At 39.8% G+C, this 26,478-nt stretch overlaps 2 protein-coding genes across 2 annotated transcripts; one reads left to right on the top strand and one right to left on the bottom strand.

Moving 5' to 3' along the window:
- Positions 1–290: 290 nt before the first annotated feature.
- Positions 291–23,105, top strand: MS3_00003550 (uncharacterized protein). The gene is made up of 14 exons (XM_051211375.1): positions 291–414; positions 3,065–3,110; positions 3,145–3,244; positions 3,279–3,376; positions 3,419–3,666; positions 3,710–3,808; positions 3,841–3,911; positions 9,646–9,727; positions 13,825–13,940; positions 15,166–15,378; positions 15,797–15,902; positions 17,963–18,038; positions 21,450–21,516; positions 21,940–23,105. Exons 6-14 carry the CDS (start codon positions 3,787–3,789, stop codon positions 22,006–22,008), a joined length of 822 nt encoding a protein of 273 aa, XP_051071430.1. The 5' UTR covers positions 291–414; positions 3,065–3,110; positions 3,145–3,244; positions 3,279–3,376; positions 3,419–3,666; positions 3,710–3,786; the 3' UTR covers positions 22,009–23,105.
- On the bottom strand, positions 23,102–25,076 carry COX18 (Cytochrome c oxidase assembly protein cox18, mitochondrial; the record flags this gene model as incomplete). The annotated part of the gene is made up of 4 exons (XM_012940070.3): positions 23,102–23,306; positions 23,340–23,566; positions 24,522–24,681; positions 24,714–25,076. 4 exons carry the CDS (start codon positions 25,074–25,076, stop codon positions 23,112–23,114), a joined length of 945 nt encoding a protein of 314 aa, XP_012795524.2. The 3' UTR covers positions 23,102–23,111.
- Positions 25,077–26,478: the final 1,402 nt, after the last annotated feature.

The raw sequence follows: 26,478 nt of genomic DNA, 5'->3' as shown, positions 1-26,478 counted from the left end.
TTTAGCTCCAACACGAACCTATGGGTTAGCACCCAGAAACTAGAGACACGACATAGCACAGCGGACTGTAGACACAAATTTTACTCCTTAATAGTTGTAAAATGCTGGAATTCGCCGCAGTCTGAGCTATTCCAAGTGAATTCCCAGGAGTCCTTTAAGAGGAATCTTGATCTATTCTTAAGGGCTAAGGATAATATCTTACTATGATTTACCAATTTCTTTTTCTTCTTTTATCGTTAATATACTTAGGTTCCTGCCTGGAGGTGTTGATTATCCATTATTACTAGTCACGGAAGCCCGTTAAGCGAAAGCTTCTTCTATTCCATCCGCAACAATTTGAACCATTTGGGTAGGGGGGACTATTGAAAGTTCGCGTTACAGTTGTGCATCTCCAATTGTAGTCCACGGATTGTAGTAAGTTATATACGAGTGAGGTCTATAACTTATCGTTACATAGAATATTATCACCAGTGTTTGGTCTTGGCTGTTAATTATTTGTACTTTTGGATTTGTTTTAACCATTTTACAACATCTGTCGTTATCTGTCGGTCTAAATTGTAATGTATTGCTGCTGTTTTGCAAACTACACATATAACTCGGATAATTAGCCTCTGGAAGCCTAGTTAATCGAGGAATGGTTATGTTCTTAGTCATTCAAAAATGCCAAACGATGCCCGTTTCAAAGACAGGCTAGTTACTCCCTTTGAAGTCATCGTCTCTAGAAACTTAGTAGAGAGCGACCTTAGTCTGTTGCTAACAAAAAGTCTGGACGCCGGAAACTGTCAGCGCAATGCAACCAAATCATTCGTTACTCTCCACCTCATTTGAAGGCAGGTAAAGGTGCCGACTCGTGGGCTCTCTTGGGCTCCATTCATGGCCTACATCCTCCCACATCATGAAACACGCAGAATTGTTGCACCCTTTTTCATCATGGAGAAAATGAATCGGCTGAAGTGAGTACGATGGCATGCAGCGGCGTTATGTGTAAGTTTAAGTGACAAAAAGTTGGAACCAACTTCACAACCTGGGGTTGTGCTGTCTAGGTTAAATACTGGTAGGCGACCTGGTGAGTGTGTAACGTACGAAGCATTCTGGATCTCACAAATAGAAATATCCCTCTTGAAACACCTTTGTACTTTCTAAAGGAACCCGAGACGAATAACACATGAAAGAGTGAACATCCAGACAAGATCACGCTTCTCATTACCGGTCGGCGCTACATGGGACTCTCTTCCAAAGGGTATGACAACAGCCATCAGTGAAGCATCTCGAGAGAAGACTTTGTAAATATGCACATACTAATGGTTAGCCGTCTTTCGCGTGGAACAACGTTTGGTAAGATGAGGATGGATGTTTCGCACTCATTAGCGTTCATGTACCATATTTTGCACTTGATCCGTAATTATTATTACTGATTATTATTGTTAGTACTCACCCTATACCACTTGACCTCTTTACATCCCTTTTCATACTCCGTTCACATATTTTTATACTTACCTTAATCACTAGTTCAGCTGACTGGTTTGCTTTGGCGCCTCTACTCCTTTATTTTTTAGTTTTGAAATCCTTCGTATTACAAGAAACTAGTTTGCCTCTTTGTAACGTGATGGCTGTTGGTTCTAGCATCTTCACTGCTCTGAGACAAACACATTCATTTATACTCGAGGGTAACACGACTCAATCGTTCACAATGGTAGTGCATTCAATCCTTGTCTTCTTTTAAAACTTGAATCCCAATATCTCATTCTACTTTTTTATCTTTCTGTACCTAACTTTTCTACTAGTATTATTACTGCTCCTGCTTCTACTACTCAAGTGTTTTTGAAGTAGTTTTGTCGCTGAATTGTAATATGGCGAATGAATCATGCCAGGTTTTACGTTGGGCATGATGAATCATAATGATTCGAGACATCAACCTCCAAATTATCATCGAATTCATTTCGGTTAGTGCAACCATGTGGTTAGAACACATCAGGGGATACCAAAGGTCTGGAAACCGTACCTTAACACCGAGTAGTGATCTCACAGAAATCAGTTGATTTACACTAACTTGTCGCAGCGATATTGGATATGCTATGACGAAAGTGCCGTTAAAACCAGTCTTGAATTAACAACATCGAAGTGCATTTTCGAACAATTTGACGGTAAAACTCATTTATTTTTGACATTTTTATGCAGACCCAGTTGGATTATGAAACTTCTGCACTATAGGAAGATAGGAATACTCTTAACTGTATATAACGACGAGCTATGAAATCGTTCGGACTTCGGTTCAGGGTTTACGAGAAACGCTTTAAAACAATTTTAGAATATAGGCAACTCAAAAACAGCATTTAATGACTATCGCATCATGGTAATTACGTAGAAGTTTAGCTTAATATTTTCCAAATCGTTCTACCTTTGTGGCTCCACAAAGTTTCTTCTAATTTACCACTTATAATACATCTAGAACATCATTTTAACCTGCTTGATACATTTACAGTTTTTTTATTATATAGTACTACATTTCAAAGCCCCCAAATGCCCTGGTACGGCCGAGAGAGAGGAGAGTCCTCTCTCCCTCTCCAAATGCTCTCACAAGGCCATGCGTATATAGCCTCTGCCAGGGAAGTCCTACTCACTGCCTTCTCGTGGCGGGGGTGTTGTTTACGAAAATGAGAGGACGAAAAGCGAATGTCCGGCGCTTTAACCGGATTCCAAAGCAATGGTGCACATGGGCTCCAGTATCCTGCGGGAACAAATGGCATATGAACCAATTGTTGGTCACCGGTTTCCATAAGACTGCATCTCCTGACGATGCTCCAGTGCCTTGTGGATCAGACCTTCTGGTCGAAGGCTCGGGGAGTGGCCCCCTAAGAAAACCACCTGCTTCGGTTTGGGTACCCGGGTAGTATCACAGCCCTCACACATATCGAATAAGATTTGTTTGGCGTATATGTATTTGGTGCCTCTTTGTACCATTATCTATGTGTTAAAATAAAATAACTACATTTAAGAAACTGTTTATTCTTTGTACTGCAACATTTTATATCTTTGTAAAAAGTACTTCTATTCTAAAATCCAGATATGTTAGCCGCGTCAGATCCTAGGAGACCCAATAAACTTCGAAGGTATGTCTTTATGATAATTTAATAAACCATTAAGATTCGTCCCATTATCACAGGATGCCCCTCCACTAGACCAAACTATAGACTATCTTAATTTTTTCGGAATAGTCTTAAGCATGTGTGGACTGTTGTTTGAAGTAAGTTGAAAATATGAAAAGTCTATGCTAGTAGATGAAGTTTGCTGCTTGGTTGGCCGTCGTTTGTGCTTTCACAACGTATGCCAACTCAAGAACTGGGGAAGATACAAAACAGCTGATCAGTGGCTTCATGTAATTATGTTCCTTTTCGTTACTAATAGGTGGCATTTTCAGGTTGTCTATCAGCGCACTTATAATATGTTATATGCATAATCCACAACCTATGCAGCTTCCTTGGTGATTTTCTTGTAAATTATGCGGATTTTTTGAAATAAAAATTGGTTGTACTTTGACTTCTTGATTTTAAATCTCGGATTCACTCACTTCTTTAAATAACTTTTCATTATTCTAGGCTGAATTACCACCCCTTCAGCTCCCTGCGGGTTCATACAATCCAGTCAATAAGCGTGTTATATATGTTGGTAGGCTCTCATTTATTTAGGTAATATTGTTAATTTTTAATAGGGGGACTATCAGAGCAAGTTGATGTACCTCTTGTTCGTGCGGCGTTTATCCCTTTTGGAGACATAGTTAGTATTAATATGCCCATGGACTATCAAACTGGTAAATGTCATTCTGTTTTCATTTCCTGTTAGAAAAACACAGAGGTTTCGCTTTTGTTGAATTCGAAGAAGTTGAGGATGCTATGAGTGCCATTGATAATATGGTAAGTTATATTTTCATACGCTCCAATGAAATTTAAAGCACAGAGTAGCATTTTGAATATAATCAGTTTAAAATTCGAGATTAGTATAGTTGTAAATTTCTTGTACCACGTTAATTTAAAGAATGTGATGCTTTAAAAAGTAATAAAGCTTATCGTCCTTGTCATGCTCTCAACATTTATTTTAATGTTGATATATTTAATACACTACATCTAAGCATCTCATAAGAGACGTTCTACGAGTTGTTTTGAACATATTATAGCGTAACTTATTCAGCAAGTATATATTTACGTACTCAAGTGTCAACCTTATTAGGGCGGTCAGGAATCAATAAGTTATTGGTCGATTGGTAAAATTCGGTAACAAGTACTAGAATTTTCATGGTTCTCACCACTAAACAAACAGTTGATAAGATTAATCACTACACCTTAATAATCTATTTTTTTCTTCACGTTGGGCTCAGTACTTTACCTGCTTCGGTCTGGGCACCCGGGCAGTACCACAGCCCACACACAAATATAATGAAAATGATGATATTTACTAAAAACTCTATTCTCGCTTCGATTTACAGTCAAACAATTCATATTATTATTATTATTATTATTTACTACGTCACTTATTCACTCTCTTTTATTACCACTTTGTGTATTCTCATTTTTCGACTTATACAGCAGCTCTCTTATAGTGGAAACTCGGTTCTATTTAAACGTTTTCGAGTCACTGCCTGGTTGAAAATTGTATGCTACCACCAAATAGGAATACTGTAGCAGTTTTTCTGAAACCACGCGCAGCATTCAAACTGGCTGCCTCCAACGTTCGCATACTTATGCACGTCGGACAACACATAGGATTGGTTAAGTTTTTAGAGAGTATTAATTTCGATATCTGTTACCTATCACAGACCCGTATTCAATACTCTAGTGAGGTACCACAAACCCATTCTCCATCTGTCGTTTCGAAAAGCTTGTTTCTCATATGTTTGCCCGGGGATCCTGTGGCATTTTCGTCTGGTCTTGCTGGTGTCTGTGTCGCACTAAGCGCTAGGGCTGAAGCAGCACTAATCAATTGGATCCCCATTAACAGTTGGTCATGTGCTGTTACACTACAAAGTTTCATCAAAGTGCGAAGAAATTGGTGTGAGAAACGATATCTTTTCGTTATCTCCGCCTACGCTCCGACAGATTGCAACCTGGATGCAATCAAGGATGAATTCCACCACCAGTTAACTGTTCTCCAGAAAGTGCATTCGACAGATATTGTAGCGCTAGTCAGAGACTTGAATGCTCAGGTCGGGCGTCTAGGCACAGAAGAGAGTCGTTTAGGTGGCCGATGGGGAATTGTTGGTCGCAGGACAGATAACGGGGACCGTCTACTGCAACTGTGCGCAGACCACAACCTGTTTCTGGCTCGCACTAACTTCCGGCACAGTCATCGCCGATGTGCCACCTGGCGTGGTTGTGTACAAGACTGCTGCTCCTTTTGGAGTATCTATTTGGACTCCGATCATGCCCTGGTCTGCGCCAATCTCACCTTACTTTTCAGTGGACAACGAAGTGACCGCCACCAACGGATTGATGTCAGCAAGTTGGTTGCGGCTTATGTTGCAACTATATATCAAACCGAGCTAGGTCCAAGGTTAGCTACCATACCATCAGAAAGTATAGATGAGCACTGGTTGCAATCGCATGACGCCATGAAAATGGCGATTTAAGTCGCTTGTGAATTCGCGAAACTTCACCCTTATAAGCACTGGGTTTCTTCAGGCTCCTTACAACTCACTGAAACCCGACGGTATACTCCGAGTGACCGTGAAATTGACCATGAACGAAGACTGTTACGCAATTAAATTAGGCAAAGCTTGCGTAAGGACCGAGAAGCCTGGTGGTCGGAGCGTGACAATTAGTTGGGAGCAGCAGCTGCATCTGGTAACTACCGGAAGCTCCTCCAACACATCCGAGCCACTGGCAGCAAAAGTCTGGTGTGAGCGAAACAATCTGTGAAGATGACGGGATGCCAATCACTAGCGTCCACCGACGTCCTGGACGATGGGCAGAGTTTTTCGAGAGACAGTTCAGCTGATCTGTTGCTGCGACAAAATCGATCAAACTGCCCTGCTCTCCATACCCTGTGACGACTGATCCACCTAACAAGGCCGGAGTCCTCAAAGAACCCCAAATCTTGAAGCGCTACAAATCACCAGGTTCAGATGACTAACCTCCTGCCCCATTTTAAAGATGATAGTGACTTTCTGGTTAAGGAACTGCAACGTTGTTTAGAAAGGTCTGGGAGCTAGAGAGTGTACCAACGTCATGGAACGAGTCGATAGTTATTTCTATCTTTAAGCAGGGTTCTGCAACAACTATCGGGGATAATTCTACCTCCGATCGCATCCGAACTGTTGGCTTCTACCATACTTCGTAGGTTGTTCAAAAACCGAGAACGATTAGCTCGCAGGGAGCAGGCTGGTTTTCGTTCCGGTCGAGGATGTATTGATCATATCTTCACCCTCCGCCAAATGTTAGAACACCGTCATACTTATCACAGGCCAACAATCATAATGTTTCTTGACATTAGGGCTGCCTTCTATTCGTTGGACAGGACTGTTCTCTGGGATTGTCTATTGAAGAAGGGTGTGCCTGAGAAGTTTATCAACATCCTAATGGCCCTATATGCAAACACCTCAGGCAGATTAAGGGCATACAACCACCTTTCTCCATTGTTCCACTCAAGCAGTGGGGTTAGGCAGAGTTGCTTAATCTCACCATCCCTCCTCAACATTGCTATGGATCACGTTCTAGAAACAGCTCTGATGGATGTAAGTAATGGCGGTGTGGATCTGTTTACTGGAGAAAGACTTCTCGACCTTGAGTATGTGGATGATATTGTCTTACTGTGCGATAATGCCAAAGCCATGCAATCCGCACTTAATCAGTTAGCAATCAGTGTCCGTAGGTATGGTATGTGCTTTGCACCTTCGAAATGCAAAGTACTTCTAGAAGACTGGCAGGATTCTCATCCTGTACTCACCCTGGATGGTGAGTAGATAGAAGTAGTCGAGAAGTTCGTGTATCTAGGTAGCAGCATAAGAGCACGTATAGTGAAAGCCAGAGCGGCTTATGTCAATCTGGGCCATCTTTGGCGCCTTCGTGATGTTAGTCTGGCTGTAAAAGGTCGGACCTACAACGCGTTGGTGAGAGCAGTTCTGCTCGATGCCTATGAAGCCTAGCGTCTCCGAATTGAAGATGTTAGACAACTCTGTGTTCGATCATCGTTGTCTCCGAAGTATTACTGATATCCAGTGGCAACACCATGTTAGTAATGCAGAGGTTCGGCATCGTGTGTTCGGGCGTAGCGACGGTAATTCAATTGATGTCATCATCCTGAAACAGCGACTTCGATGGCTGGAACAAGTCTTACGAATGTCGTCCAGGAGAATTCCATATCGTGCATTACTTGCCGACACCTGGACCGGTTGGAAAAGCGGAAAGGTGGTCAGTGTATGACATGGTGTTGTGGTATGAAAGACAGCCGCAAAGGGTTGGTTTCTGTTGGTCCTTCTCGACTCCCTGGCTGTGGTCTGAGAGATGGTGCAACACGGCTAGAGACGTAATCATATATGGCTCAGAATAGAAGCCAGTGGCGATCGTGCTGTAACCTTCTTTTACTTTCTTCATAAAAAGTGGTTGTATCTTCTCTAACTGAAAGAATTCTTCCTGGTTGTACATTTCCGTTTCCCTCATTATTACTATTAATTACTATCATTACACTACCCTACAGTAATCTGTTCGTTATTGTTGTTTTTTCTCTTCGTATTCTCATTGTTTTGTATGGCGCATATGTATTTGGTGCCCTCTTTTACCAATATTTGTGTTCAAATAAAATGAAATCTCTAGATAGCATACTTCAAGGTAGTCAAAAGTAGTATGACCAAACATTTGACGGAGAGACAGGGTTGTAAAACCAGTGTAGTTTGGTATGGGGTTTTGGCAAAACAGGAGTGCATATTTACCAGTGTTTATAACACTCCTCACAAACTCTACTAGTTGTATCCACGTTTATTAAAATGACTTAAATTAACATTCAGTAGCTTAATTTGGACTATGTATTAAGCTGGGCACTGTGAAGCTTCTACTGATTAATGGATAACAGTTATGAAGCGGGTATTGGTTGTACAGTCTGAAGTGTTTTGGTTCTTCTACGTTGAATTTCATGTTCTCAACTCAACGTGTGTGTTCGGGATGTCATAGTCATAGGTATACTTTATTATTATTAATGTTCATCAACCAAACTTAATAATGATAAGACAAAGTCTCGCCTTGTTATTTATGGTGGTTTATCATCACTTATGGTGCAGACACGTATAATAATCGAAATATAGATTTAAATTTCCGATTTTATTAGACTTTCTTAAATTCTAACCTGCAGATAATATTGGTGAGGTGGAAAATTTAGTCCGACCAACTTAAGGGAACTATCGTAGGAGATATACTTTATTTAGCTAACATGATATCAACTGAAATTACGTAAATTTTGTGTCGACTCATATTACTATTGTGGAGGATTTTTTTATTTGCCAAATGTGTAATTCACTCAATACATGAAACTAGTGCAGTAATATATTGTTTTCAACTACTGATTGGTCTCCAGAGATATCTACTCGTGCTATACTGAGGTTTCACAATGTATCTATGGGCGTGATAAAGTCTCTCAAAAATATGAGATGCGATGTTTCGGACACATTTTGTGCTTGGCACTAATGCCGTCCAAACAAATAACTATCAGCACCTCACTCAAGTATAAAGCCTTGATCATTCCAGTCGACCGGGGTTCATCAGATAATTTAAACACATCGTTTTCTCTCGCTACAAGAGAAGTACTTTGGGGTCATGTGTAAGGAAATATTTATCACTTTTAGTGACCGTATCCAACACCTTAAAAACAGAACGGATGACACTTTTGTTTGTCGTAGTGCCATCTTACAAGACATTCGCGAAGCCGTCCAGCTTAGGTTGCTAAACAACGAAATGAAGTCGTTTCTTCTTTCTTATGGGATTCGAACACAATATTTTGAACCCTCTATGGGTTTAGTATAAATTTTCGATATAAGTATAATATTGGTGATGAGCTCAGAACAACTGTTACGAATTATAACCAGTTGTCAGTCAACCCAAAAACAACAGAGTTTATGGGAAGTTGACAACAATATTACACGAATCAAACAAATTTTTGTATGATTAGTAAACCTATTAGTTTTTCTGTTTGTAAGTTAAAAAAGCATCGTAGAGCCATCTTTGCTGATATAGATTATTCATCTTCTCAAACCCTTATAAGGACACATCGATTCTCACGAGCCCTTCACTGTTAAGGGTTAGAGTTGGAAATTTGAGGTCAGGTAATTGTTGTTCGAGTTAGAAAATTACGATTCGGAATTTAAGGATAAGGACTTCAATTTAAGAAGAGTGTTGATCCGCCTGTTAAATGCAGTCAACATAGAAAGAATTGAGCACTTAATTTGTTTAACGCTATCGTATTTAATTTATAGTGAGGAACAATATTCGTTATCATTTTGTGCATTGCACAAAGGTACTTCTGTTGATTGTGATATCAGATAAAAGTCGTTTGTCTTTGAATATTTTGATTGGCTTATTGCTATTGTACTTTTACTTGATTTCCTATCAAAGAGATAAACTACTCTTTGGTGAAACCATTATAATGTCTTCTCAATCTTTCTTATAGAATGAAAGTGAAATATTCGGGCGTACCATCCGTGTTAATGTGGCAAGACCAGTACGCATACGGGAGGGTTGGAGTCGACCTGGTAATGTTTTTTTTCAATTATTATTGTCGTGGTGCGAAATTTTTGAGACTATTCAATTTCAAGATAATTTAAATCACATTTTATTTAGACAATCAGTCAGCCATATAGTGTACTTCCAGTTATGTGTAGCTTGTTCGTATTATACCTTTATATTGTTACGTCTCCAATGACTTAGTTTAAATTGCCAACCTTTTGTGTAACAGTTGGTAAATTCTGGCATAACATTTGTTGATTTCTACGTCTATAACTAACTTTCTTCAAAGTGTTAGAGTCTTGAATGTTTTCAGTCATTAGTCTTATTTATTCATATGGCAACGGTCACCCTCAAATAATTTCACCTCGTCAGACATTACTGTTTGTTGGTGTGATAAAATTGCTGCAAGTTGATCACACTGTCTCAAGCCTATACTGTGTATTTATTTATTTGAACACATAAACATCGGTCCAATGGGGCATCAATTACATATGTGCCACACAATAACAACGAGGTTATGAAGAGATAGAGAATGCAAAGTGCGTATAATAAAAGAACTACAACGAATAAAAATTAGTGTATGAGAGTGAAATAATGAAAACAATGGGAGAAACAGTTCAGTTAGCAAAAACATATCCGGGAAGAACTCATTCACTTAAAGAAGTTACGTTTACTTTTATGAAAAAAGTAAAAGAAGGTTACAGCAGGATCGCCACTGGCTTCGATTCTGAGCCATGTCTGATAACATCCCATGCCACTGTGTTGTACCATCTCTGGACCTCAATCAGGGAGTCATGAATAATCAGTAGGAGTCGATCCTGTACAGCTTTCTTTCATACCGGGACACTGTATCATACACTGACCACCTTTCCGCTTTTCCAACCGGTCCAGGTGTCGGCAAGTAATGCACGATATGGAATTCTCCTGGACGACATTCGTAAGACTTGTTCCAGCCATCGAAGTCGCTGTTTCAGGATGATGACATCAATTGAATTACCGTCGCTACGCCCGAACACACGATGCCGAACCTCTGCATTACTAACATGGTGTTGCCACTGGATATCAGTAATACTTCGGAGACAACGATGATCGAACACAGAGTTGTCTAACATCTTCAATTCGGAGACGCTAGGCTTCATAGGCATCGAGCAGAACTGCTCTCACCAACGCGTTGTAGGTCCGACCTTTTACAGCCAGACTAACATCACGAAGGCGCCAAAGATGGCCCAGATTGACATAAGCCGCTCTGGCTTTCACTATACGTGCTCTTATGCTGCTACCTAGATACACGAACTTCTCGACTACTTCTATCTACTCACCATCCAGGGTGAGTACAGGATGAGAATCCTGCCAGTCTTCTAGAAGTACTTTGCATTTCGAAGGTGCAAAGCACATACCATACCTACGGACACTGATTGCTAACTGATTAAGTGCGGATTGCATGGCTTTGGCATTATCGCACAGTAAGACAATATCATCCACATACTCAAGGTCGAGAAGTCTTTCTCCAGTAAACAGATCCACACCGCCATTACTTACATCCATCAGAGCTGTTTCTAGAACGTGATCCATAGCAATGTTGAGGAGGGATGGTGAGATTAAGCAACTCTGCCTAACCCCACTGCTTGAGTGGAACAATGGAGAAAGGTGGTTGTATGCCCTTAATCTGCCTGAGGTGTTTGCATATAGGGCCATTAGGATGTTGATAAACTTCTCAGGCACACCCTTCTTCAATAGACAATCCCAGAGAACAGTCCTGTCCAACGAATAGAAGGCAGCCCTAATGTCAAGAAACATTATGATTGTTGGCCTGTGATAAGTATGACGGTGTTCTAACATTTGGCGGAGGGTGAAGATATGATCAATACATCCTCGACCGGAACGAAAACCAGCCTGCTCCCTGCGAGCTAATCGTTCTCGGTTTTTGAACAACCTACGAAGTATGGTAGAAGCCAACAGTTCGGATGCGATCGGAGGTAGAATTATCCCCGATAGTTGTTGCAGAACCCTGCTTAAAGATAGAAATAACTATCGACTCGTTCCATGACGTTGGTACACTCTCTAGCTCCCAGACCTTTCTAAACAACGTTGCAGTTCCTTAACCAGAAAGTCACTATCATCTTTAAAATGGGGCAGGAGGTTAGTCATCTGAACCTGGTGATTTGTAGCGCTTCAAGATTTGGGGTTCTTTGAGGACTCCGGCCTTGTTAGGTGGATCAGTCGTCACAGGGTATGGAGAGCAGGGCAGTTTGATCGATTTTGTCGCAGCAACAGATCAGCTGAACTGTCTCTCGAAAAACTCTGCCCATCGTCCAGGACGTCGGTGGACGCTAGTGATTGGCATCCCGTCATCTTCACAGATTGTTTCGCTCACACCAGACTTTTTGCTGCCAGTGGCTCGGATGTGTTGGAGGAGCTTCCGGTAGTTACCAGATGCAGCTGCTGCTCCCAACTAATTGTCACGCTCCGACCACCAGGCTTCTCGGTCCTTACGCAAGCTTTGCCTAATTTAATTGCGTAACAGTCTTCGTTCATGGTCAATTTCACGGTCACTCGGAGTATACCGTCGGGTTTCAGTGAGTTGTAAGGAGCCTGAAGAAACCCAGTGCTTATAAGGGTGAAGTTTCGCGAATTCACAAGCGACTTAAATCGCCATTTTCATGGCGTCATGCGATTGCAACCAGTGCTCATCTATACTTTCTGATGGTATGGTAGCTAACCTTGGACCTAGCTCGGTTTGATATATAGTTGCAACATAAGCCGCAACCAACTTGCTGACATCAATCCGTTGGTGGCGGTCACTTCGTTGTCCACTGAAAAGTAAGGTGAGATTGGCGCAGACCAGGGCATGATCGGAGTCCAAATAGATACTCCAAAAGGAGCAGCAGTCTTGTACACAACCACGCCAGGTGGCACATCGGCGATGACTGTGCCGGAAGTTAGTGCGAGCCAGAAACAGGTTGTGGTCTGTGCACAGTTGCAGTAGACGGTCCCCGTCATCTGTCCTGCGACCAACAATTCCCCATCGGCCACCTAAACGACTCTCTTCTGTGCCTAGACGCCCGACCTGAGCATTCAAGTCTCTGACTAGCGCTACAATATCTGTCGAATGCACTTTCTGGAGAAGAACAGTTAACTGGTGGTGGAATTCATCCTTGATTGCATCCAGGTTGCAATCTGTCGGAGCGTAGGCGGAGATAACGAAAAGATATCGTTTCTCACACCAATTTCTTCGCACTTTGATGAAACTTTGTAGTGTAACAGCACATGACCAACTGTTAATGGGGATCCAATTGATTAGTGCTGCTTCAGCCCTAGCGCTTAGTGCGACACAGACACCAGCAAGACCAGACGAAAATGCCACAGGATCCCCGGGCAAACATATGAGAAACAAGCTTTTCGAAACGACAGATGGAGAATGGGTTTGTGGTACCTCACTAGAGTATTGAATACGGGTCTGTGATAGGTAACAGATATCGAAATTAATACTCTCTAAAAACTTAACCAATCCTATGTGTTGTCCGATCTGCATTAGTGTGTGATATGAAAGAAATAAAATCGTATGTTATTATATGAATGTTAAGAGTTGTCTGAGCGTCGAAGCAAGAGGAAACTTTCCAGGTGTAGTTACCATTGATTTGTGTGAGGGCTGTGATACTACCTTGGTGCCCAAACGGAAGCAGATGATCTTCTTAGGGGGCCGCATTCGACTTGAAGGTCTAATCCACTAGGTAGTGGGGCGACGTTAGGAGATGCAGTCCCATGGTGGTCGGTGACGAACAATAGGCTGATACGCCATTTGTTGCCTCAGGATCCTGGAGCCCATGTGCACCACTGGTTTGGAATCAGGGTTTGCCATATCTTCTGAGTGGATCTCCGTACCCATCAACCCAGTTAAAGCACCGGACATTCGTTTTTCGTTCTCTTTATTTCGTAAACTACACATAATTAGTCAGTAGAACTTCCCTGGCAGTGGCTGTATACGCGTGGCCATGTGAGGACATTTCGAGAGGGAGAGCTGACTCTCCAACGTTTAGTAAAATTTATATATAAATATCCCCATGGATTATGATTTCAATAAAATGTTCCCTACATATTTCTATATTGAAATTCACATTTTAAGTCTGGTCGGACGAGAATTGGTTAAAGAAATATGGCAGTGCTCCATTAGAAGGACGAAAACTGGATGAACCTGATATCGTCAACCCATCAGATTCTGCAGAAAATGTTGAAGACTTGGTAAGTTTTAAAAAAATTTAATTAAATTGTTTATGATGTAATCTACGCATGGAAAATCTCATAGACATATCATTAGTTCGAAATGCTACACTTCGCAACAGCACAAACGCGCTATGTCATACTAACTATATTCTTCATCCGTCACTCACAAAGCAATTGAAATCCAGTAATATATATATATATATAACGAATATATCTTAATGCTTTTTAAGTTTATTGAACGGTTTCTAAGTATGATCGGAGTTCGTGAAGCCTTCTAATAAGTTTGATTTTACCAATACGTGGTGTTAAGTATCCACGAATTATATTCAAAATTTTCCACTCTACTCTGTTTACTGAGTAATTTTACTTGATAAACACAAGTAGGAATTGAAAATGTTCACTCCAACCATGTTGATTAGGATATTATTACTTGTAATATTGTATGTAATTAACATGTTTGGTTTCCGAACTTTAGGTTTTTTCTTACAGAGTAAGCTGATCAATAAAGTATTATTATTTTTTTTAAAGGCTTTTCGTATGGATTGCTGTGCTTAATAACACAAGTGCAACGATGAATATGTACTGTTAACCAATATGATTCATTGGTAATTTATCACATCAGTATAACGCTTGACGATCTTTTCGATTTTCTCGAAAATGATCTTCAGTAAAAGTGTCGGATTATTTCAGTAACTAAGACAATTTTCCAAACCGTTCTTGGTTTTTTATAAGAACTTTTGTATAGATTTGATCAAATAGTTTCACAATATTTGGGCGCCGAGTTGATGTGAGACATTAAAGAGGAAGAATGTATTTGTAAAATCTCAGTGAATGGGTTTGGAGTAAATCCAACGTTTCACCTGGCAATCTGGTCCAAGCTTTTTCAAGAAATTATAATCAAACATCGAAATTATCGAATACAGTTCTAAAGTCAGTTTTCATTAGGTGGTACGATTACTAGAAAAAGAACTTAAAATACGTGCTATTATATCATACTGATTCTTTCCACGCATGTAGCTTCATACATTTCAGATGACTTGGAGAAAATCGCCATTCTGTCTGCATAAAAGGTTGATAGTTATCTAAGTTTCAGTCCTTTTTCCTACTTAGTGTTTGTTTCTAATTAATTCAAGCACTGTTATATTTTAGAACTATTATGATACTACTACAAGTATTTCTGCATATCATTACAGTTTAACGTGCATACCAATTTTACCTTTACTTATGTACTCAATTTTCACAGAGTGACGAAGAAATGCGAACCAAAAAACAAAAACGAAATCTTCCTCGGGTATTCTTCGATATTCGAATTGGAAACGGAGATGCTGGTCGTATAGTGATGGAGCTTCGGTCAGATATTGTCCCGAGAACTGCTGAGAACTTCCGTGCCTTGTGTACAGGAGAACGTGGATTCGGTTATCACAATTGTTGTTTCCATCGAGTTATACCACAATTCGTATCCATGACCTAATGTATTTAAATGCCTTTGCGTAATTTTCGCATTCTTAAAGGAAATTGACAGATATTTATGTAAAACAATCAGGCTGGAGACTTAGCCGAACAGCTGTTGATGTGAGATAAATCCAGACATCTTGCATATTACCGACATTAATGTGTAAAGTTAAAAAACTTGGGGAAAACTAATTCTTAGTTGACAGTAAAGTCTCTTAGTTCAAATGCCTCAGACTTTAGATCGTAGTACGGGAGGTAGCCTTTGTTTTCAACGCAAGCCCATATTAAAGTTGCTTTTCAACATCGTTACTCATCAACATCAAAACCCATTAGTTGATTGTTTTGTTTTAATTTATTCACCTCCAAATGAATGAAATATTTCAGATTTTATACTATATCCTTGATAATGCGTGTCTTATCAGATGTGTCAAGGAGGCGATTTTGTAAAAGGGGATGGGACCGGTGGCAAATCAATATATGGACGTAAATTCGATGATGAAAACTTCCAACTCCGACATGAAGGGTTCGGTGAGTGTGTTTATCCTTTGGTCCTATTAATGTGTTCCTACCTTTTTTAAAATGTTCAATATAAAAAATGTAGAACTGTTGATAAACGCTTCTCTAATCTAACTCGTATGAGGTTTTGACATCAACTAAATCATCTGTTTTTGGTTTGTATGTTGTTCATAATGAAATACGAGTCTAATAATCATCTGCCTAGCATTTCTTCAAAGAGCCTACCAGCCCAGTTTATTTACATATATTAAATAATATTACCTGGCATGTACTTTGTGTATTGATACCATATCTTGGTTTGCCTTTTTATTTGAACACATAAATATTGGTACAAGGGGGCACCAGATATATATGCGCCACACAAAACAATGAAAATGGGAAGCGAAAAAGAATGTAAGGTGCGTATAAGAAAAACATAGAGAGAACAATAACGACCACAGGTTAGCGTATAGAAGTGAAATAACAATGATAATAATGGAGGAAACGGAAAGGTACCACCAGAAAGAATTCTTTCAGTTAAGGAAGTTACAACCACTTTTTATGAAGAAAGTAAAAGAAGTTTACAGCAGGATCGCCACTGGCTTCTATTTTGAGCCATATCTGATAACGTCTCTAACCACTGTGTTGCACCATCTCTCGGACATATTATACATTCTCAATGCAGGAGATTGGATCGATGGGCAGAACACTTGAGGGATCAGTTCAACTGGCCTTCAGCCACACTTCGGTTTCCCACGATCTCCAGTCTACCTGAGTGGCAAGTTAATGTAGGTCCTTCGACTCTTTACGAAGCTGAAAAAGCTATAGGAAATCTGAAGCGAGGGAGAGCAGCAGGTCCTGACAAGTTTACCCCTGAGATTTTTAAGGACGGTTGTCCAGTATTAGCAGTGACATTGACTGAGGTCTTAGGTAGAATTTGAGAATTGGACGTAATCCCATCTGACTAGTTTCAATCACTGATTGTGCCAGTCTATAAGAAAGGACAAAAGTCCTCTTGTGACAATCACAGAGGAATCAGTTTGACAAATATAGTGTCTAAAATATTAGCTTCAATAATACTTCGACGCCTAACCAAAGGTCGTGAAGAACAGACTAGAGAAAATCAAGCTGGTTTTCGACCTGTAGGTGGTTGTATAGACCAGATATTCACACTACGTCAGGTCCTAGAACATAGACACACATTCAGACGCCCCACAATCGTAGTATTTCTCGACCTTAAGGCGGCATTTGACTCCGTTGATCGTGAGGTTCTATGGCAGTGTTTGTCACTGAAAAGAGTACCAGAGAAGTACATTAACCTTGTAAAGGCTCTCTATTCGAACACAACTGGTCGAGTGAGAGCTTATGGTGAACTGTCATCAGAATTGATCACCTCAAGTGGTGTTCGTCAGGACTGTTCATTCTCCCCATTCTTGTTTAACTTTATCGTAGACATGCTTTTAGTGATAACACTTTCCTCATCTAAATTGCATCGACACCCGAACTAATGATAGGGAGTGAAGCAATTGAGCGTGTCGATCGCTTCACTTATCTTGGAAGTCTCATCAGCCCTTGTGGTCTGGTGTGTGACGAAATCTCAGCACGGATACAAAAGACTCGACTAGCCTACTGCGTAGCAGTTCGTTCCGTCCTACTTTATGGCAGTGAAACATGGTCGGTAAGAGTAGAGGATATCCGTAGGTTACTAGTATTTGATCATAGATGTCTTCGAAACATCGCTCGTATATCCTGGGACCATCGAGTAAGTAACGCAGTTGTTAGGAAACGGGCACTGGGTAAGGGTGGCAAATCAATTGATGAAGTAGTGAGACTTCATCAGTTGGGATGGCTGAGACGTGTTACGTATGCCCAACCACCGACTGCCCCGACGTGCGATATTCAATGGCATAGGAGTAGGTTGGGAGAAAGCTAGGGGCAGCCAGACAAAACATGGCACAAACCCATGAAGTCACTGACAAGTGGGCTGAGCCATGTTGGTAGGTGTAGACTACCTGGTTGTATCTCTGTGCTTATGTGGTCATTTTAGGTGGGCTTTATTGCTTGTCTCACATCAGTTGCATTATTTCTCTTAGGTGTTCTTTCCATGGCGAATTCTGGACCAAATACAAATGGATCTCAGTTCTTCATTTGCACAACAAAATGCGATTGGTAAGCTTTTATATATATCGACGAGCCTCATTTATGTCCCCATTCTCCATAATCAGCTGGAGTGACATCGTTTTTCTGATGTCGCTTCTTAGCTTGTGTTGTTTGTTAAAAATGATTCCATTGGGGATAATTAAAAAGATTTTTTCTATCATATATTTGTATTAAGTATGACTCGTAAGTGGTATGTGATAATCTAAGAAGTACCAGAAATATGTACATACCAACGATGGACTCACATAGACCATGTTGCCATCAGTCATCGTTGGAGAGGGTCGGTAGAAGATTGTCGCTCATTCTGGAGTACCTGCCTGGACTCCGACCACGCCCTAGTACGGTCACGCATCCGCTTGCACCTCACTGGACGCGAAAAAGCCACAGTAAAAAGACCCATTAGAACTGAACTGAGCAGCGAGTAAACCAAAAGTAGGTTCCAGGAACAACTGAGGTCACACTTAGGTAGTTCTGAAAACGAGGCTGACCCTGATGTTGTTTGGAAAGCTATACAAACAGCTGTGGAAACAGCAGTGACATCTATCAGTGATTTAAACCACAGGGTTACAAAGAACCAATGGATTTCCTCTAGGTCTATTGCACTGATGGATTCTCGTAAACTCATCCCATCAGGCTCTGAACACGATGAACAACGGCAACAATTCAGATCTAGGTTAAGCAAAAGTCTAAGGAACGACCGTGAGCAGTGGTGGGCAACGAAAGCAAAAGAGATAGAAAAAGCGGCGGCTATAGGGAACACAAGACAGCTCTACAGACTAATAAAAGAAACTGGAATTAATAAGTCAAGTGTAAGTGAGACTATTTCGGAAAAAGACGACACCCTCATCTGCTCCCAGTCCAGACGTTTAGAACGATGGGCGGAACATTTCAGAGAACAGTTCAGCTAGCCTTCAACTACTCTACAACTACCCTCCATTCCCAGACAGTGTGAATGGAACATTAAAGTAGGTCCCCCAACTCTAGCTGAAGTTCAAGAGGCTATAGCTAATCTGAAACGAGGAAGAGCAGTTGGTCCAGATGGATTGGCTCCAGAGGTCTTTAAGGATGGTGGTCCAATTTTAGCGATTACGTTGACTAATATTTTAGCTAAGACCTGGGAGCTAGACGTTATCCCATCTAACTGGTCACAATCACTTATCGTCCCAATATATAAGAAAGGGTCAAAATCATCCTGTGACAACCATACAGGGATTAGTTTAACTAATATAGTATCTAAGATACTAGCCTCGATAATTATCAGACGCTTAACTAAGACTCGTGAACTGCAGACACGAGAGAATCAAGCTGGCTTCAGACCTGGTCGTGGCTGCATCGACCACATATTCACCATTCGTCAGATTCTAGAACACAGGCATACTTACCGGCGTCCGACAATTGTGGTCTTTCTTGACTTAAAAGTAGCATCTAATTCCGTAGACCGCGAGATTCTGTGGCAGTGTCTGTCATTGAAAGGCGTACCTCAGAAGTACATAAACCTCGTGAAGGTTCTTTACTAGAACACTATTAGTCGAGTCAGAGCTTATGGCGAGCTGTCATCTACTTTTGCAACCTCAAGTGGTGTTCGTCAAGACTGTTCACTATCTCCATTTTTGTTCAATTTCATCATAGACCAACTGATGGAAACAATGTTCTCGTTGACTGAATTTTCGGGAATTGATCTCCTACCAGGAGGTCCGTTTATCGACTTAGAATACGCAATGATATAGTCCTGTTTAAAGAAGACGCTGATAAAATGCAGTCTTTTGGTAGCACTAAGCAACAATACCAGAATGTTTGGAATGCACTTCTCTCCCTCTAAACGCAAGCTGCTGCTTCAGGACTGGTCTGCGTCAACACCTGAACTAAGTATGGGGAGTGAAGTAGTCGAACGCGTTGACAACTTCACTTATTTTGGAAGTCTGATCAGCCCTAATGGGTTGGTGTCTGACGAAATCTCTGCACGGATTCGAAAATCTCGTCTGGCTTTTGCCAACTTACGTCACCTATGGCGAAGGCGAGATGTCCGTCTATCAATAAAAGGACGAGTATACTGCGCGGCAGTCCGTTTTGTTTTAATTTACGGCAGCGAAACATGGCCATGAAGAGTAGAAGACACTCGTAAGCTACTAGTATTTGACCACAGATGCCTTAGAAATATTGCTGGCGTCTGCTGGGATCACCGGGTAAGTAATAGTGAGGTTAGACGCAGGCTATTAGGGAAGGATGGTAAATCAGTCGATGAGGTTGTGAATCTTCATCGACTGAGATGGTTGCGCCACGTGTTACGTATGCTCGAACACCGATTACCACGACGTGCAGTGCTAACCGGTGTTGGAGATGGTTGGAAGAAATTTAGGGGCGGCCAAACCAAAACGTGGCATCAGTGCTTGAAGTCACTAACTTCCAGTCTGAGCCATGTTGGTAGATGCAGACTACTTGGTTGGTGTCCGCGTGACTATCGTAACCAATGGTTGGAGACTCTTGGTGACATGGTTCAGAATCGATCACAATGGCGTCGGTGTATACACTCTCTGTCTTCCCTTAAACTAAGAGATCAAAATTCGCTTCATATCTTTCTTTCTACGAACTAATTCTTTCTTCCTGTACTATATCCTTATATGCAATCTTTCTTTTATATATTACCACCTCTGAATTAACTACTTTTATGAATCCGGTGTCCATCTTGTTGTGTTAATGAGGTATGGCAACTTGGACCGATGCATAAATGTGCCTGGTCCTACGTTGTAGCTGACTGACTGACATGCCCTATTGCCAAAGCGAAAAAACAGCACTGTGAAGTGACGTTTGTTATATATCGAGTGATATAACTTAAATGTTACTAGTCATTTGAAACACAAACAGAAAATGCACTTGAAACTACATCTCAAAGCATTTGGGTTTGTAGATTTTAAGATACTGTTATTAGTCCTGTGCAAAGAGATGCTAACCAAGGATATTCCAAGTCGTAAACTAACTTTCATTCTATCATGGCGTTAGGATTCCTCAGTAAAGGGATCGCAAGGAGGTCATTCATAAAGCATACAGGAAAACCTGGGGCTGACGTTTTAGAACGATTTTGCTACATCCAACGTGCAGCCACAGAATTATTGATATGGTTTTCATACACCAAATAACTTTATTGCTTCATGCTACGAAATTTTATTTACCTAAAGTAGACATTTAATATCTTTCTTCTCACGAACCTCAAGTTGAAGGATGTTATCCAGAGTAATAGGACCCCAAATTATCAACATTTCAAAACGATCTTAGTATTCTCTTGATTTTGAACTTCACTACAATTAAATGGATATTCATAAAACCTCAACAACAAAACCTATTTTTAGTGACTCAAAATTTTCTGTTTATAAATGTACAAACGGTCTCAGACACTTATTAAATTATTTAAACGTCTTTTTATAGGCTTGATGGCAAACATGTTGTTTTTGGTCGAGTAGTGGATGGACAAAATGTCGTAAAAAAGATGGAGGTTAGTTCTTATCTCCTTAACAATTATTGACATGATTTATTTAATGTTGGTAATGAGTTTTAGGCACCGTTTGGATGAAGTAAGAGATTCAAATGCACTAATACGCTTAAAATATTCCCAAAAATGTCAGTTGCATTTGCCGTTGATACATTTCTTTTTTAATTACTAGCCGCTCAATGTTAGACTACCATATATCTACTACGTCAGATTTATGGTGTATAGAATAGTTTTACTGTATCAACAAAAAGGGTATTTATCAGTTCTCACTGTACCTTACTGCGGATGTTTCCTGTAATTTATTTGGAAATGGTCTCCATTTCTGCATGCGATTCAATTGCTTGGTAACACGTCTTTTTAAAAAGTTACTGTATAACATGTTCGATTTCCATATTGTACTAAATAAATTTTTAAATGGTTTTGTAGTCCGTTGGATCGAAATCTGGTAAGGTCAAAGAACCCGTTATTATTTCTCGGTGTGGAGAATTAATTTAACACATCTGGATTGTAAAATGGAAGGAGAAATGTACAGTTTTATTTTTAAGTGTTTTTCAACAATATACCAGTATTGAAATAACTGACGGTAGTTTTTAATTATTTCAAAGTTGGAAATAGGTAATAGACAGACATTTAACGTTTCGGTTTATAGTTTTAAGCTGTCCATAAACTAATTAAACAGTGACGTAGATAAACGGATCGCTGCAGATGATAACTTTGATCACACCATGCTATAAATAATTTGTAAGCAGTACGACAGCAAGTCTGATTTGAGGTGACGTTTAAATTAGTCTGAATTCAACTACCTTCCACTCATCAGACGGAGATCCCCACTTTATTAGACAGTAGTTCCTGATCTACATATTCTTAGTAATTCTGCTAACCTTAATCTCATGAAGGAACTGAGGCAGTTTTCGAACAAATCTCGTCGTGCTTTAATAGGTTCTTCGATTCGTTTTGAGAGAAATGTACATACAATAGGTTTTTGTCTATTTCTCCGAAATTTTCTCAGTAGCATGTGCCGCATCACTTAACATTGTATCTTTTATGGTATTACTACCCATGTTCATTAAAATTGGTTTCCTCACACTTCATTGTTATGAGAATAAAGCTTTTACAACTAAGTTATTCCGTAAACTTATCGCAGTGGTTCATTGAAGACGCCAGCGTATTCACTGGCTGTAGCACTAATTTTGATTCAACATTTCTAACCTGGTTTTCTAGGTTATTTTATTCTTTTATCTTGATGATTCAATTCGTCACCGACTAATAGACATCTGGTAGATATAACTAGATGCCACTTCAATTTGGATTATGTGATGTTATACGAAGTTTACAATCAGACCAACAAGTTTTATGACAATCCTTTTATTACGTTTAACTTTTACAACTATCTCAGCATTATTAGCATGTTAAGTTTTCTTTAGTTTGGAGATGAAGATTTCAACAAAATTATTTCCTATACGTATGTTTTATTTATCTTGTGATTCCTGGTACCACTTTTAGGAGTACTAATGAATAATACATAAAAATAAGTTAGTCAGAAGTGTATAGCCAGCTACTTGCGACACAAATAATAAAAAATTGCAACTAATCATTACTTATGACTTTTTATTTCGCAACCATTTTGATATGTTATAGCGATGATACATCGAGTTAAGTAGAACTTTATACGGATAATGTCCTTCATGGGGTATGGTCCATAAACCAAGCAGTCTTCGTAAACAAGGGTGCATTATCAAAAGATGTATACATAGTTGGTGAATTGAAGATGTACACCAATAAATCACAAATGCCTAGGATATTAACACATAATGTAACCAACCTACTTTTGGAAAAAAGCTGCAACACGCGAAAAGAGCGAGATTTCCAACCCAACCAACAAACCGCACAGCATTATAAGGTAAAGGATCTGGTATTACAGAATTAGATTTCGGATTGAAGAACAGAGGTCGTCTTAAACACGCCAGTTCTACATTTGCCAATCCGGCTAACGTACATATGGAGGGAAGCAGGAAACTTGAGCACGGAACGTTGAGAGACGGATCGGCAATCACTATTAAGTGAAATAAAAAACACCATTAAGAAATCAGTCGCAACAAAACTTATTCACTTGATTTTGTAGTCCGGATGTTTTGTCTCACTTTTACGAGTGATCTTATTTTTGGAGATGTAAACCTGCGCTGCTATATTGGTTTGTCTTTTTACCAACGATGGAGAATTGAATCACGAGCAACCTTAAGAATACAACTATTAATAACTGACAGAAGCGAGAACAGTGGCCTGTTGCAAATTAAAATCGTTGTCAATATCATCGAAATTTTAATTACTACCTGGTGAGATCGTACAGTTACACTGGGCATTGCTCTGTGTAACAGGGACCATGTGACAGTAAACTGACGAGCCTTTTTGAAACTAGCTCACAAGTAGATGGCTTTATAGGTAAACTTATGATTCTTACTTCACTGAACCACAAACATATGGTGATAAACATTCATATGTAACTTGGGACTAGGAATTGAAGCACTGATACATATCTTCAATTTTTTTCGAGAACACAGCATGTTATTAAATGCTGGTCCGTACTTTTACCAACAATGATTGTAAACCAAGTAATTATGCGATGCTGAGGACTCGTTATGCCTAATCTTTGAGATACGATTGCTAATAACTCCCGAAGTTTGCATGTATTGTGTTTGCTGAAATATTACTTCCTTATACAATCTAACATGCTGTGAAAATTAGTAATATTTACTTAAGGAACTTTTAGTGCGTAGAGGAATCCTTGCTTTTATAGTATCCTAGAAGGAATGGCTCTGAGAAAGGTTTAAATCAAACAAAAATTTGTGGTTGACGAACGTTCTTCGTAAAATAATATTGATTTATAAAACACATCTAGCGCGTGAGACCTACTGGGAATAGCACATTGTGCTCCCACATATTCTAAGATGAGAGTGTTTTCGAGTACACAAGTGACAAACTGTTAAAGACCAATAAGTCACGAGACTTACGATTATTGGAGTCGGATTGCGGATACAGTTGGAATCCACTCAAGTATCTGATAGAGAATGTGAATGTGAGCCACAATGGGATTTGGATTATTCCTGTAACTGACGATTTCAATGGGTGACATCCATTTTTTTCGCATGTTTCAATGAAGACACGTCTGAACTTGAAGTATGTATTTATTCAAAGAACCCTACCAGTTGATTTTCAAGCACTAATTTTCTCTTATTACTCAAATTACGATAACACTTAGAATTACTAAGTTTCGCTTGCATCATCTGTCGGTTTTGTTGACATTCAATGGCAATATGTGAAACTTTAGCTTGGTTCCTCTCAGCGTAGATATACAATGGAACGGCTACAACTGTTCGTACTAGGATGGCAGTGGTTGCAATTGTCAGTCCCCATGGCAATCCTAGATTATCATGAACACCAATAAGTAGATTTGTTATCGCTTTTACGTGCAAATGATCAGGATGGAACAGTTCTTTGCTAATATAACTGAAAGAACTCGTGAAGTATGAGCAACGCGAATAATGAGTTAGTCGAAGCCGCAACATAAGTAACCTTGAGGAGAGATCTTTAGATAATGTGAGCAAACAAGTTGAGTCTAGGCAATTTGCAATATGTGAACTCTCATTTTTGTCCGTTTTTGGGTCCGAGAAGTCGAATTAAGTATGAATACATGTTTTCATGTATTAATATGGGTTGATGGCTGTTATTTTTTTGTGCAGACGAACTAGCTGTTCTACTTGGACAAGCAGTAAGGATATTTTTTCAGTATCTAGTAATAAGGAGGCCAGTTCAGTCGTTTTTCTTATGTATTTTGGTATCTAGTCTCCATTGGAGATCTAGATTCGGATTGAAATGATTCACTGATGAACATGATAACACATCTCTGGTTGAAAGGTCCTGTTGGTGATCACTCGACGGTAAGATATCTCAGTGAATTTTTATTCAACTAACGCTTCTTAAGCTGTTTTTAATGACCACAGAGTTCACTGTCGTTAAAGAAATCCAAAAGACAAGATGTGGTGACACACGTAATTTTCTGAAATACTAAGTAACAGTGTGAACTCAGCTCTTTTCCTAAGATTAAAATAAGTGAAGGTTTGAGTGTACGGAAGTTTATAAAACACGTCCAAAACATTGTCCTCGCACATTAAATACGCTTATTTTTCCGGGATCTTTAGTAAGTTATCGACTTATTTTTCTGACGCAAGATTCCAGGTGTGGTCACATACTGTTCGTCCTCAATATGCAAAACATATCTAAGCAAAAGAATTTAAGATCTCTAAATGGCGACCGAAATACATGTTGACTTTGGGAACGGATCAATTGACATAGGAAGTTATTTTTGAGATAGGAATTACAGTTCAAGATAATTCCGTTTCTGTATTTAAGGAAGTGGTGTTCCATCCGTTATACATTGGTGTCTGTTACCATATTTTAATTGCGTTGAAGATGGCACAGGTATTCGGTGTTTGACAATGCTTTTACCAGCAACACCTTCTAATATAACCCGTACCCACCAAGAGAAACCAAAAGACAGAGTCGAGGAGATCGGAAGAGTGTATTTGGCGATTACCAATATATCGGAATTGTCTGATCTAATCTGGCTAGCGATTGCGGTAGATGTTGAGCACAGCGTTACCGCATGTGATCTGGTACGGATGCATGACCGAGCGCTTTCAGCTAGATGAGTCCACTAAGACATATGGTCAGCATCCAATGTCGAAAACTTACAGTGCTATTTATTTTGGGGATTTATTTACCGCTACAGCGTAATAACACTGTTATTCGAATCGGCGTTTAGGTTCAAATTTTTGGACCATCAAAATACAACATCTTAACCAGCATGCATGTCGCGATGATCAGCCTCACTACTTATTATTGTTCAGATATTGACATTTGTGATGAAGAGTATGGAGGACTTGAATAGTGTTGTTAAGATATAAAGAA

Source organism: Schistosoma haematobium, chromosome ZW, assembly GCF_000699445.3.
Source record: "Schistosoma haematobium chromosome ZW, whole genome shotgun sequence".
Taxonomy (NCBI): Eukaryota; Metazoa; Platyhelminthes; class Trematoda; order Strigeidida; family Schistosomatidae; genus Schistosoma; species Schistosoma haematobium.
This window is presented reverse-complemented; position numbering and strand designations above follow the sequence as displayed.

Coding starts and splice junctions, on each gene's coding strand:
- MS3_00003550 (XM_051211375.1), top strand. CDS start 3,787: ATGCCCATGGACTATCAAACTG. Junction 3,912..9,645: donor TGAGTGCCATTGATAATATG/GTAAGTTATATT, acceptor TCTTTCTTATAG/AATGAAAGTGAAATATTCGG. Junction 21,517..21,939: donor ATGTCGTAAAAAAGATGGAG/GTTAGTTCTTAT, acceptor ATGGTTTTGTAG/TCCGTTGGATCGAAATCTGG.